The sequence below is a fragment of the Chelonoidis abingdonii genome, chromosome 7 (genome assembly GCF_003597395.2).
Source record: "Chelonoidis abingdonii isolate Lonesome George chromosome 7, CheloAbing_2.0, whole genome shotgun sequence".
In the NCBI taxonomy this organism is placed as follows: Eukaryota; Metazoa; Chordata; order Testudines; family Testudinidae; genus Chelonoidis; species Chelonoidis abingdonii.
The window spans coordinates 13,407,562-13,420,790 of NC_133775.1; the positions used below are offsets into that span (position 1 = coordinate 13,407,562).

The following is a 13,229-nucleotide window of genomic DNA, read 5'->3' on the forward strand; positions in this document are numbered from 1 at the left end:
CTGTCTTACAGGGTCACAACATCCTGAGCCTTCTGCTAAGATACACAGATTTGAAATGGTAAACAATCCTGTACCAAGAACAGAGGACAGGGACAAAACAGACCTTAACAGCTACAATGTACAACAGAGCTACAGTTTAGACCAATGAATGGGGGGGGCAGGGAGAGAGAGAGAGAAAGAAAGAAAAATTTTAGAACACCAAGATCATCCCCTACAGACACTAGTTTAAAAGGGCACCAAACAAAGTCATTGTTCAATCACATTTAAACTAGCACAGACTGCCAAGTTAGCGGAAGTTGTGGAAACAAGGCCACAAAAAAAGCTGTTGGTAGTGGAGGAATAACCGGAGTGGAGATTACCTCTACAAGTGCCTTCTCAGAGAGGTGATGTGCCCTAAGGTAACATCTTCCAGAATACAGCACTTGCAGAGAACAATCTTGGCCTGAGGAATTGGCAGCTTAGTTTTCAGGGTTCAGAAACCACTACCTGGACTCTATACTTGGTGTGTGGCCATCGAGGGAGCGTGACTGAACTACATATGATCTTATTCTGCCTGGATGAGGCTCTACTGAAGGAGCCCCAGCTTGTCTCCTATTCCCCTATTGATTAAAAATTGTGCATACCACCACCAATTATTGAAGCCTCTTAGAAAAAAAATATTAACACCATATCTGCTGTTCCTGCATCGCTTAAGGCAGCGGTTCTCAAATTGTGGCCTTCTGGGCTTGCCAGGACTAGCTTAGACTTGCTAGAGCCTAAAGCCCAAGCCTGAGGGCTTCCCCCCTGGGCATTGGGGCTCAGGTTACAGGCCCCCTGTCTGGGGCATTGGTTTTGGACTCTTGCCCAGGGCTGCAAGGTATGGACTTTGCCCCCCATCCCGAGGCAGTCGGGCTTGGGCAGGCTCAGGCATGGGTCCCCCCTCTTGGGGTCCTCTAGTAATTTTTGTTGTCAGAAGGGGTCCCACTGCAACGCAGTTTGAGAACCCCTGGCATAAGGGATTTCCAAAAGGTACTGTTTAACACAACAGGTTATTTTCAGATGTTCAAAAGAAAGAAACGAAACGAAACGAAACATGGGCTGTTAGACACGTGAAGCAAATGAGGTATTTTTACTGAACCAGCCGTACCATCTTTTCCAGGACTAATCACAGCTTTCCTTGCACTGTCCATCAATCCTATAGCAATGCATCTTTCAACATGACTGGAGCAGTTGGAGAGAAAGAGCTGGATTGATTTTTGTTTTTTAAAATCATTTAAATAATTAAAAAACCCAATGCTTTATTTTACATGTAAATGCATTATCTAGTGAGCGAGCATTTTTACCACATCAGCCACCCTAAGGGGGACAAGATACCTCTGAAAGCTATATATGAATGCAATGGAGGACAGGGGGAGAAAATGGTGGATATTTTTTCCTCTTCAAATCTCATGTGACCAAAGAGTGATTTTTCTCAATACTTCTCACCCTCTCAAGTTCAGCTTGAAGGAGGTTGTGCAGACAGAATAATGCCACAAAAGGTACGTAGCGACAGTCAACTAGATTTAAGTTCATTTTCTGTAGCTTGAGGCCATAATCGACTAAAGTGGTTCTGGTGATCAAGTTTTCTGCAATTCCCCATCCTATGTATTAGCTATTTGACAGAAATTCACTGCGGTATTTAAACTGGCAATCATCACAGCTAACTCAAATTGTATTGGCTTTCACAATGTTGAAATGCTGAACTGCAACCATCAATCGGCCAATTCTGAGATAACGTGGTGGTTGAAATTCCCTGTCATGCTGTACAATCCCTTTGTAGCTCACCAGCTCAGAAGATGCACAATGAAACCTGCAACAAGAGTGTCTGGCAACACAGCACACACTGTAACATGAGTGTGCTTACAGAGGGGCTTTGCCTAGAAGCAAGATAAAGGCATCCGTGCCAACAGCAATATCCTCCAGAGAGAATATAACATTTTCTATTGGAAACGCGCACAAAGATACTGAAACGAGATACAGATTTGGGATATTTCTCCCCCACACTCCCTTTTGATGTTTTCACAACCCCGAACAAGTGAAGCAGAGAATAAAAGAAACATGTCCAATTTGATCAGATTCCCACTGCATGCAGGATCCAGAAATAAAGTATATTAATTGCTAAGAACTGAGTGCGAAGTTCAGAACCTGTCAAATTAGAAGAGTCAACTGGAAATCAATGTATGTGGCTTAAAATGAATGCAATTTTTAGTGCTTTTTACTTTTGGATAAACTTTTTCTGTATACTTTGGAGAACAGGCCGGCTATAGCAAAGCTACAAACAGGAATAATTTATTGAGGGGTGCTGGTTTTTCACACACACTGGAAAGCAACAGTATTTGACCCCTTAACAGAGTCCTGCTCTTATACATTATGCTCCCACTACCAAGTATTATGACACTACCTCACCAAGAGCACAGCATCTTTGAAACTAAGCTAGGAGCTCAAACTCAGTGGAAACTGCATTTCCTAACCAGGTAAGGAACCGTGTTAAATCAAGACATCATGAAAAGTCGTGAGAGACTGAAGTGAGAGTGATTTTTTTTTTTTAATATTAAAATCTGACGGGGGTAAACTGGTAATTTCTCCCGCTGCTACTATTAGTTTTCATAAGGTTATATTAGGAAGTGAAATGGAAATTACACAGCATGCAAATACCACACTTAACACTCTGCTAATGAAGCACGCTGCTGCTCTTACTCCATAGCCTGTGTTCCCTAAGCCAGCTGATCTTGAGAGATGTGTCTCTTCATGTGTCCAAATGACCACACCTCCAAGATAAACAATGGGAAAGCAGCATGGAAGGGAAACTGGCCAAGTTTAAAGTGTATTTCAACCGGCGTATAATTTCTGTCCTAGTCACCAGGCACGAGAGGTTTTTAAGACCAAAACATCTAGAGCTGATTATTTTACAGCGCTTCACTTACACAAAGGTGAAAGTTGAGAGTAGTCTATTAGTGTATATTGGAGCAAATACAAAGTCTATTGGTAAAAAAATGTCATTTTATGCATTGCAGACATGTGCAACCTCCAAAAACCAAGTTCTGTAATTGGTGAAATTTAAACAGTGTTCTACAAATCTGTGAGATGCTATATAATGGGATATTTTTGCCCACATCCAATGCATAAAAGTAGTTATCTGGCCACTGTGTTCATGATTTGCAAACCATGCAGGAATGGTACTGTCAGCCCCTCCATACCCAATGAGCAAGGGACAAAGAATCAAACCCTGGTTAGAATCACTGAGCAGCCCCATAACTTTAAGGCATGCAAGATTTGCCGGCAGTTCTTCACACATTTTCAACACTCCTTTCAGCTTCAGCAACAGATGTTCTGCTTTGGAACAGTAATTCAAGAGAAAGTTCAGAAGGTGACAGGAGTCTCCATTTAGACTTTGTTGCTCCTTAGTAACCCTGAGAGAATAAAATTTTCCCCAGACTCCACCTCCCCAAACAAGAAAATCCTCTGCCTCCTCATCCTTCCACATGTTACATTACAGCATTATCACCCCACAACAGAACTCCCAATGGAAAATACCAGGACATCAACATGAGATAGTTTTGATGTTGCGATTAAAGGAGCATCTAGCATTGCTGCCTCACGAATGTGCTGGTTTCTTTGCATTTTCCGAGCACTCACACAAGAGCCATGGGCCATGTACCCGCCTCTCAGAGAAACACGTTCCTAGTCACACAAAAAGTTTATCATTTGCTCCCTTTCTTTGGTCAATACTAGTTTCCTCGCCCTGTAAAGTACACTACATTCTCCTGCTGTAAAAACACTGATTCTCGAGGAAAAACAGAACCCTTAAGCATCTGCAATAAGCAACAACATGGAGCAGAAACATAATCAACCACTTTAAGGCCAATGAGAAGATGATGAGAATAAAAACTAAGAGAAGGGAGAGGAAGAGAGAGGCAAGCAAATCTTCTTATGAGTCTTCATAATAAAACTAAAAAGGTAAAGTACTTAGGGCTGTTACGAAACTGTATTACACTGAGAATTAAAAAACAATCAGGATTGTGTCTATTTGCTGTAAGCTTAAAGCAACATGTATTAAAAGAAGTTTGTGAATCTAATGCACTCAGGCTTATTGTTAGAATTATTACCAAGCTAAAAAAGATTAATTTCTCTAAATACACTAAATCCTCAGACACTATTATAAGGCTGCTGCTAGCATTGCTATATCTTGGCTGCCAATACCATCAAGCACACCTTTTGCTGTGCATCCAAGAGCCACTCCAAAAAAATCTGGCCCTCTGGGCCAGTCATGGAGTCTTAACATGTTCAGGAAATTGAGAATTACAGAAGAGATGCTTCAAGAATAACTGTCCACTAGGACACAGCTGCAATCTCCAGAAGGGTTTTCAGGAACTTTAAGTTACCAAAGTTGGCCTTAATACGAAAGGTCTGCTGGCAAGTAGTCAGTCACTTTGAATTAATTAAAAGCTTGGACTTTATCATCAAGAGTATAAGATACAATCTATCTAAAAAACAATACATAAAGGACGTTGCCACATCATTTGAAATATTCTGAAATCTGCAGTGCATACGGAATGGCACATGTGATACAAGAGTATTCACCAACGGTCAGCAAGTCACAAAACAAAATTCCAGCATTTTTGTGTTTGGAGTAAACTGAATCCCAAGGGAGATGAAAAACCACAGCAGAACACACGGACCCAAGGAAATCAGAGAAATTTCTGTTGGTTTCCCGTTGTATTTCTCTAGGGAATAGCTCAACAATTCCTGATTGGGTTAGATCCTGGGGGAAATCAATTACACTTCTGCATCCTGAACCACTATCGAGACATTCCTTTTTTAACCTGTTCTGAAAACAGGTGCCGGCTTGGTGGAAACACCAGCTGTAACACATTCATAGCAAATATTTTCAAACAGTACTTCACTATTATATCCCAGGAGCTTTCATGGTTTGCCACCCTAGCAACAAATGCCTTAACAAGCAACGGATGGAGCAGTTGGGAGGTCTTTAGCGTGGTCCGTAACTCATCCACTGAGTCATGCTTACAGAACAAAACCTTACATATGTTCTAGAGGAGACTAGCAGATGCACAGGCAGGTTCATGACAGTAACACAACAGGAAAGGAAAAGGTTCTGTACCATTTTCTCCTGAAGATACTATGAGCTGGACAGGGAGAAGAGGGCTGCTGTTGCTGTTAGTAAAATGAAGCCCACTGACATTTTCCTGTAGCAACCTAGCCCAAGCCTGCATCAATTCCTCAGTTCAAATTCCTCTGTCACTATCCTAACAACTTTGCATTCACATGAGCGCAGAGTCTTAATTGAGCAGTTTCATCTGCGCAGGAACAAACAACTCACTTTCCCCCTCCACAGCTCCACCCTTTATTGCCCTGGATTCCATACTGGCAGAGGTCAGGGTAGAAGGGACACTGAAGACAGAGGATTCCCACTAGTCAATTCTGATTTAAGTGCAGAACCGTCTTATAAAACACTCAGAGCACCAGCAAGGCTCTCCAGCTGCTATGGTCCAAAAAGAAGAGTCTGCTCTTTATCAAACATCTTAAAACTCTTCCACTCTGAAATCTCCACTGCAGGCAAGCCAGGGTCTTCAGAACAATCCCATCCCAGAGCCTGACAAGTTGCTAAGTTTGCCTACAAGTACACAGAACAGTTAGCCTAGCTTGGAGCAACGTCCCCACTGACAGGTTCAGATGGCTGCAAAGTCTCCAGCAACAGCAGCCCTGTGATTTTTAGTCATGGGGTTGCTCGGGAAGCATTTTGCTCTGTATTATGAAAAACCCAGCTGCTGATACTTTTATTATGCACCTCTGCTATTTACCTGGGATCCCCCGAAACATGAATCTGCAGAACAAACAGTCATTGCTCCACATCCAACCCCAGAATATAGCCTTTCCAACCTGTTACCAAAGGTAGGTTCAGTCCCAGCCAACACCTACATCATTTTCAAATAATTTCTCTCTTCCAGACACTCCACGGCCCTTAAAAACAGGACCTTCAACAAAAAAAGGGGGTTAAGAAAAAGACTGCAATGCAGTCTTAATGAAATGAAGTACCTTTATGTTGATATTTTTGAGACAGGATTATTGGACGTCCAGAGCAAGCTTCCTAGTAGCCCTAAATGCACTTTGTCTGCAATGAGTGGAGAGTTTCCCCCCCACCACTAAAGAAACTGAAGATTTTTCCTTTTCAGATTCATAGATTACATACCTTTTCCTGTGGAACAAAAAGCCTGGTAAAGGAGATGTCCTCAAAATGAGAAATATCAGCAGTGCTTCCCCAAAGCACAGCTACAGTAATGCTTTGTTGTCCATTGCTATGCAAAACTACTTCATTCTACCAATAGTCTGAACACCTTTAAGCACTCAAGATAAGTATCTGAACTAATTTACATAATTGCAACATTATGAAATACTGTTCAACCAAGTCAGAACACTACTGATTTAAAAAAAAAAAAGGTACCGCCAGTTGGCTACATTTGCTTTTGGTGTGTTGAAGAGGTTCACGCTTTCTGACCCCCTAATTACAACAAGGATTAAAAATTTGTTACTCACGTAATCATGAAAGGCTTTTGCTTCACTTGAATGTTCACAAGTATCTCGCCTTTCAGGAGCTGCACAGTAAAGGTCCCAAAATACGCTGCATGGCAGAAAAAGCAACATAGGATCCAGTTACTAATTATTACCTATATAATTAATAGCAAACGTACAGTGGCATAGTACAAACTGTGCCAACAGTTCATTAAAGGTGAACAACTTTCCACCTCAATTGGCCGTGGTCAAGAACATTTAAAGTCCATCAGAATCATGCATCCCATTTCATTCCATTCAAATCTTCTAGCAACAACTCCAAATAAAAGCATTTCAAACCGGGTTACCTTAAACATTTTAAGAGACAAAATTAGTACTGGTAATAGTCACAGTGAGCTGGCAATCTGCCGAAATGAAGAAAGGTAATTCAGGGACTTCTAAAACCTCAATTTAAGAGGTTATCAACACTCATCTCAGGATGCCTCTTCCCCCCTACCCCCAAAAGGTGTTCCAGTAGCCAGCTGTTTCAGCTTCTTCAAACCTCCTTTCCACATGCCAAGTTTTGAGCAACCTTTGCAAGAATCCAGTCCAGAGCTTCAAGAATCCAGTGTTAATCTACTGAACCTCGACGTAATGTTTCTCACACGTGGGAAATATTCCCACAATGAGTACAACCCAATCACAGCAATTTCACTTCAGCATGGGAAACCATACCGAAAACGCTCTTTGAGCTCTTTGGTGTTGACCGCGCATAGGATTTCCAGTAAAGAGCATCTCAGAAAGCACCCCTAGACTGCTAGTCCGCCGATACAGAGAGCCCCACTCAGCATAGCATGTAGGCACTGACTCTTTGCTTCTTGTTGATCTGCACTGGTTGCAGGGCAGCATGCCACCTGAGAGCCTGAAGTTGACTGGTTGGCAATCCAGTGACAGTATTAGCATATATATGGCAGCAGGCAGAGAGAATTCAGTTTTGCAGGATCCAAAAACCTTAATTCTATACCATGTTACCCAAACCCTTCTTCTCTAACTGTGTTACCCAACATGCAGGCATGGGCAGAAAGATTGCCTAGGCATGCAACATAAACCAACTCCCCCACATGTCCAGTAATACCACAGATCTCATCTTCCGAGACTAGTCTGCACTACATGCTTCGCATGTCATAAGCATCCTGCACTAAGTTGGCAAATGCAATTAGGAACTGGTTTTCTCAGCTAATACAATGTTCTCAGTTACTGGCTGCAGGGGAACTCACAGTGGCTCCAGTCTCAGCCACTCCCAAACACAAGGTGTCTGCTCTGGAAAACTGGTAGGCATGTATGCCTGGTCTTCCTGAATTTTGGGAATATGACCAAAATCTCCCTCAATATAGCCAGTATTTGTTTGTTTGTTTTTTAAAACACCTACCACATGCTCACAATGCTATAGCAAACTTTAAATGAAAAGGCATCTGAAATCCATTGACAGTAACTTCATGGACACAAGTAGTCCTCCTTTACTTCTTGGGGCACAGTAGTAGATTCTCCAGAAACTTAGGATCCCTGCAAGTTTGCCACAACAAAACACCTTTGCCAAAGATAAGCCACAAAAACTGACCTCTTATGGGTCTGTATAACTTATTTTCGCCAGTCAGCACTGAACAGAAAATGGCATCTCCTTCCCTCATCCAAAAACAACCCCCAAAAGATCAAGTCATCCTGAATCACCATCTTAAAGAAAGCAAAGCTCCCTTTTCCCCCTGCTTTAGAATGATGCAGAGGGACAAAGAAGCACTTACTTAGATACCCTGACTATCCAACAAGAATAAGAAAGAAACCAACAGGAAGCTCTCCCCTTCTTCCTTATAACAAAGCACAAATTTCTACTCATTTAAAAAAAAATCTTATCCTTTAGTGAAAGACCACAGCTCGCCACCACACACTGCTACTACACAACATTTATTTTTCAAACAAGACAAGGATCAAACCAAAACTTTTACCTAGGCTATTTCTTCTTCTTTCAGATGGGTTAAGATAAAACATTTTTCTTTTATTTTTTTCCAGAAGGAACTAGGAATGCACACTTACCACCACCATGAATGTAGAAACCCAGGAGGCTCTCCTAGTGTGATATTTTTTTCCCATCGGATCTACAAACAAGAAAGCGTGCAAATCAGTTAGATGAGGAAGGCTGAGAGCAAGAGAGGACGCTCCTCCAAATAGCCAGGAGGCTCTGAGGCCAACTAGCAATAAATGGCAAAAGGTGATAAAAATTCAAAATGGAGGCCACAGTGGCTGCTTCTGAAAACAAAGGCTATCAGGGGAAGGGGGCGGGGGTGTCAAAAAAAATAGAGCCACTTACCTCTGATAAAAAGGTCTGTGCTGATTTCTGCGCTCCTACATGCAGCAAATATTCATAGACGTATAAAGCTAACCTGTAAAAGTACAGAGAGGGAGACACACCATTACACTGAAAAATACTTCATGAAACCGTCCCACTCCGACAAAACGATGCCTCCTCTCCTGGGAGATGCATGCTAAAACCTATGGTAGGAAAAGACACACCATCACCACCAGAGTGGGAGAGATGGGAACTGCCCCTTCCTCTCCCACCCACCTCCCAAAAGTTGACCCTACTTTAGCGCAGGAAATAAAATTACTTCTCAAGGCACATGCACAATTCAGCATGCAGACAGTATCCCAATTCACTGAGCCAGCCGCGGGCAAGCCAGAGCCCCAGCAACTACACACACACACACACACACACACAAGGGGGTTGGGGGGGGGGAAGGTTGGTTCAATCCTGGAAGTGCATGGGGAAAGCAGAGGATATAAAGGGGGGGGAAGCGAACTCCTTCGTCTCCAGTCCCTTTGCCCCCAACATCCTCTGCCTGCCCCAGCTTACGAAGTCCAGGAGCCAGCAGTAAGCGAGGGGGCCAGACGGGGCACCGAGGTGGGAGCAAGTGATCGTGCCCAAACAAAGCCCCTCGCCCCTTACACTTGCACGGACGGACAGCCAGGGTCAGACAAAAGGACGCAGTGGAACCAGCACACCTCCCCGCCCCCCATTTCCCTCCCCGGGACAGAGCAGCAGCCAAGTCTGAAAAATATCCTAGGGGAGACCCCCCGGAGACCGAAGCCTCCAGTCCAATCCCAACCTCCAGCTCCCCAAACCCCGCTCCAACATCGGGGCTCCCCCAGCGCCGCGAGCCTCGCCGCAGCCGCGCTTACTTTTCTCGAGCCTGCCCGTCCGAGGGCACCGCCGAGCCTTTGCCTTTGGCGAACATGGTCCGCAGTAAGGAGGAGGCGAAGCCGCCACTGGCTCTGCAGCCGCTGCCTGGGTCTCTTCGATGCCGCTTAGTCTCCCAGCCCCGCTCCCCTCGCTGTGGCCCGCCCCGGCTTTGGCTGCCTCCCCGCTCGCTCACTCCGGCTCCAGCTGTCAAAGCCTCAGCCCCGGCCTGGACCCCATCACCCTGGAACCGCTCCTGCCCCAGCTCCTTCCCCCGCTGCCGCTGCCGCTGCCGCTGCCACCACGGCTACTCCGAGCTCAACCGAACGTGGCTATACTGAGATGGAACGCGGCAGGCGTCAACGTTCCACAATTGATACACGCCCCGACCAATCGGCGACCGGCGGGGGGAGGGGCCTCCCCGCCCCCAAGAGGCATTTTAAGGTGATACGGAGCTAAATACAAGAGCTGGGCTGCTCTGTGCTAAGGGAGGCGGCCGGGTTCAGCCTGGCTCGTAAAGGGCCCCATGGGGTGTGGGGCTTCTCCTGCTGCTGGAGGCCTGGGGCGGTGCGGTTCCTTCCTACCTCTCTTACCCTCCAGCTTCGTCTCCCCTCCCAGTATTCCCACCTACTTCCCACGAGGCTCCTTCCCCCTAAAGCCCTAACCTCCCCATCCTCCTCCCCTTACACCCCCACCAGCCATCCGCCCTTCCCCGCTTTCACACACCACCTACCACTCCCCCAGCCTCCTCCACCCCACTCCCCTGTAAGTCCCCCGCTAGCTTCTTCCCCTTCCGCCTCCCCCAATGCCCCGTTCCCTTACCCTCCTCTAGTCCCAAGCCCTCCAGCAGCCACCCTTCCTTCCCCTCCTTAGCTGCCCTTTCCCTCCCCTGCCCTCCCCTTAAATCCCTTTACCCTCAGCTGCCCCCAGTCTATCCTTACCCCCTCGAGTCCCTCCCCCCCCCCGTTGCCTCCTCGCTGCTCACTTTTTCTCCCGAGGCTATTTCCCCTCCTTGGGAAGCGCTGGGTGCTCATAGGCACCCAGGTCAACCTGTCTTGGGGGACCATGCCACCTCGCGTCCGAATTACCCTGCCCGCTGGTGGACGAGGACTCGGAGCGCCTGGCTCCGGGGACGCGGGGAAGGGGGGTTAGCGCAGCGCCCGACTCATGGGAAGTTACTGGGGGCGTGGGGCAGGCGCCTGCTTTTTGAACAAGGCAAACTTGAAAGTCCAGGATGAGGGAGGAAATTGATGAGGGTTCGAGCTCCGTGACTCAGGCGAGGAGCCTGGCTGGAGCCTGTCTTAACCGACAGAACCACAGGCCAGAATTTGCGATTTATTCTCTCCCTCCAGTGTGAAGTTAAAAACTGTTGATGGGGGAGAGGCGGTGTTTCCAGCCAATTCTTTAGTGCCTGTTTCTCTTTAAATGTGATAGACTCTGGTTGGTTCTGTCCCTTTAAAAGAAACAAACTGAAAAAGCTGTGTAAGCGCCGATTGGCTGTCTGTTTGGATATATCCTAAGGGGAGCCTTGAAACTGTTCGCTGAGGTTGATTTTTTTTTTTTTTAACTGCGCTGTTCCAATAAACAACTAACGCCCCTCCCCCTTACATGCCTATCACGAAACAATTAGAGGCTAGGTCAGTGTCCTGGGGAAAACACAGTGGAAGTAGGAAAACTCAACCTCACAGTTAATCTAAGCTAAAAACCACACAAGCCCATTAAAGTTCACTGCTGTTATGCTAATGGGCATTTTTTAAAAGGGACTTTTCCATGCTGGGACAGAGCGGTGTCTATGTGCCTGTCTGGAAAGGAGACTGTAAGGTGGTTTTTTGGGGAGTAATGTGCCCATGAATGCAATGGTCTCCCCCCGCAAATGCTAAAGCCCTAAACCCTGTGCATGCTCCTTGATTACATCTGTTCACTGCGGGGTCACAGATTTATTTGGAAAGGTAACATTCAAGGGGGCTGCTGAGCAGTCTACTGTAGAAACTCTAAGTTTTAAATAAGATTTGTGTGTGTGACTGTGTGGGAGAGAAGGGGGGTAAGCATGGAGCAGGAGGAGAGGGAAAGACACTCAAAATACAATATAAAGGGGGTTTCAGCCATTTTTCTGTATCAGGAGTAAATCAGGTTTCTCAGAGCCAGCCAGCAGTAATCAAATTAGTCTGCTACAATTGTTAGCATGAACTTCCTTAAATCTTTGTTTGTAAAACACCAAGGTTAGCTCTCTTGTCTATCACTCACTTATCAGCCAAGTTTTAACCGTCTCTCCTCTGCCATTTACTTGTAAGATTATTATTAGACTACGGGCTAGTTGTGCTCTTTGGGTGGGGATTAGCTATGTGTGTGACGCACATTTGGACCAAATTCAATGACTTCCCAAGAAGAACATTTCTTCATGCTGGTAGAATACATGTGTAATTCCTGCAATGTTACTTAAATAAGGGATACTAATGCTAATAGTAAGTGATCATTCATTCTGCAAATAAAACGGTACCCATTTGCCCCCCACCAAAACCAAAAGCCTGGCAAGGAGTATGGAGCAGTATTTTATGGAAAATGTTGGCATATACTTCAGGGCACAGCTGGTAGATGGAGATGGCTTTCAGTATGCACTACTTACTCCCGATGCCAGTCATTTGCACTCAGCCCCTTCCAATGGTCATCCTTCCAGGGATGGCTTGATGCCAGTAGCTCAGCAGACAGTGTAGGTAGAGAGTGAAGAGGCAAGGAGGCATTTTTTTTTTAAGTGCATGTAGGAAGCTCCAGGTGGAGAGTGCCAGTATCTATTTGTTCCCTACCAATACCATTAAAGAAGATTGAAACAGGAGTGGGAGCTCTCAGTGCCAACCACAGAGGAGGGAGGGCTGTGAGGGACTCCCCCATGTCAGGCCAAGGAGGAGTGAGATCTCTCTCTTGCTTTTATCAGAGTAGATCCTCCTCCTTACTTTAGCCCAGCGGTTCTCAAACTTTTGTATGGTGATCCCTCTCACATAGCAAGCCTCTGAGTCTGACCTCCCTAATACATTAAAAACACTTTTTTATATATTCAACACCATTATAAATGCTGGAGGCAAAGCGGGGTTTGGGGTGGAGGCTGACAGCTCGTGACCCCCCCATGTTAATAACCTTGCGACCCCTCAGTGTCCCAACCCCCAGTTTGAGAACCCCTGCTTTAGTGCCTGGGGCTTTCCTGCAAGACAGAAGGATACTGACATCATGCAGAGAGTGAACAGTTTCCCCACCCATGTCAGGAATGTCAGTTGAAGCAAACAAGAACAGCAGCAGTGGCAGGGTGGGATAACAGATCTTGTTTCTGAACCAGGGTCACTCTAAGTGGTGGGCTTTCTCTTTAGAAACTAGCTTTTTTAAAATTTAAAGTGAAGTTGTTAACACTGGGGAAAACTTCAACAAAAAGACCGTGTCTTTGGGCTAAATGCTTGAGCCTGTTACCTTCTGCCCCATTTCTTTGCCA

The 13,229-nt window shown here is 45.5% G+C and overlaps 1 protein-coding gene across 8 annotated transcripts in view; it reads right to left on the minus strand.

Moving 5' to 3' along the window:
• Positions 1–10,104, minus strand: part of SSBP3 (single stranded DNA binding protein 3) — a 140,545-nt gene extending 130,441 nt beyond the window's left edge. For 3 of the 8 annotated variants that reach the window (XM_075067628.1, XM_032766925.2, XM_032766923.2), the window contains exons 1-4: positions 9,757–10,104; positions 8,888–8,960; positions 8,614–8,675; positions 6,571–6,655 (exon numbers count right to left, since the gene is read on the minus strand). In XM_075067628.1, coding sequence (XP_074923729.1) covers positions 6,571–6,655; positions 8,614–8,675; positions 8,888–8,960; positions 9,757–9,812 — 276 coding nt within the window. In that variant the 5' untranslated portion in view covers positions 9,813–10,104. Of the gene's footprint in view, positions 1–6,570; positions 6,656–8,613; positions 8,676–8,887; positions 8,961–9,756 lie in introns of those variants that run through there. The other 5 variants (XM_075067629.1, XM_032766926.2, XM_032766924.2 and 2 more) reach the window with 2 other exon arrangements.
• Between the last annotated feature and the right edge of the window lie 3,125 nt (positions 10,105–13,229).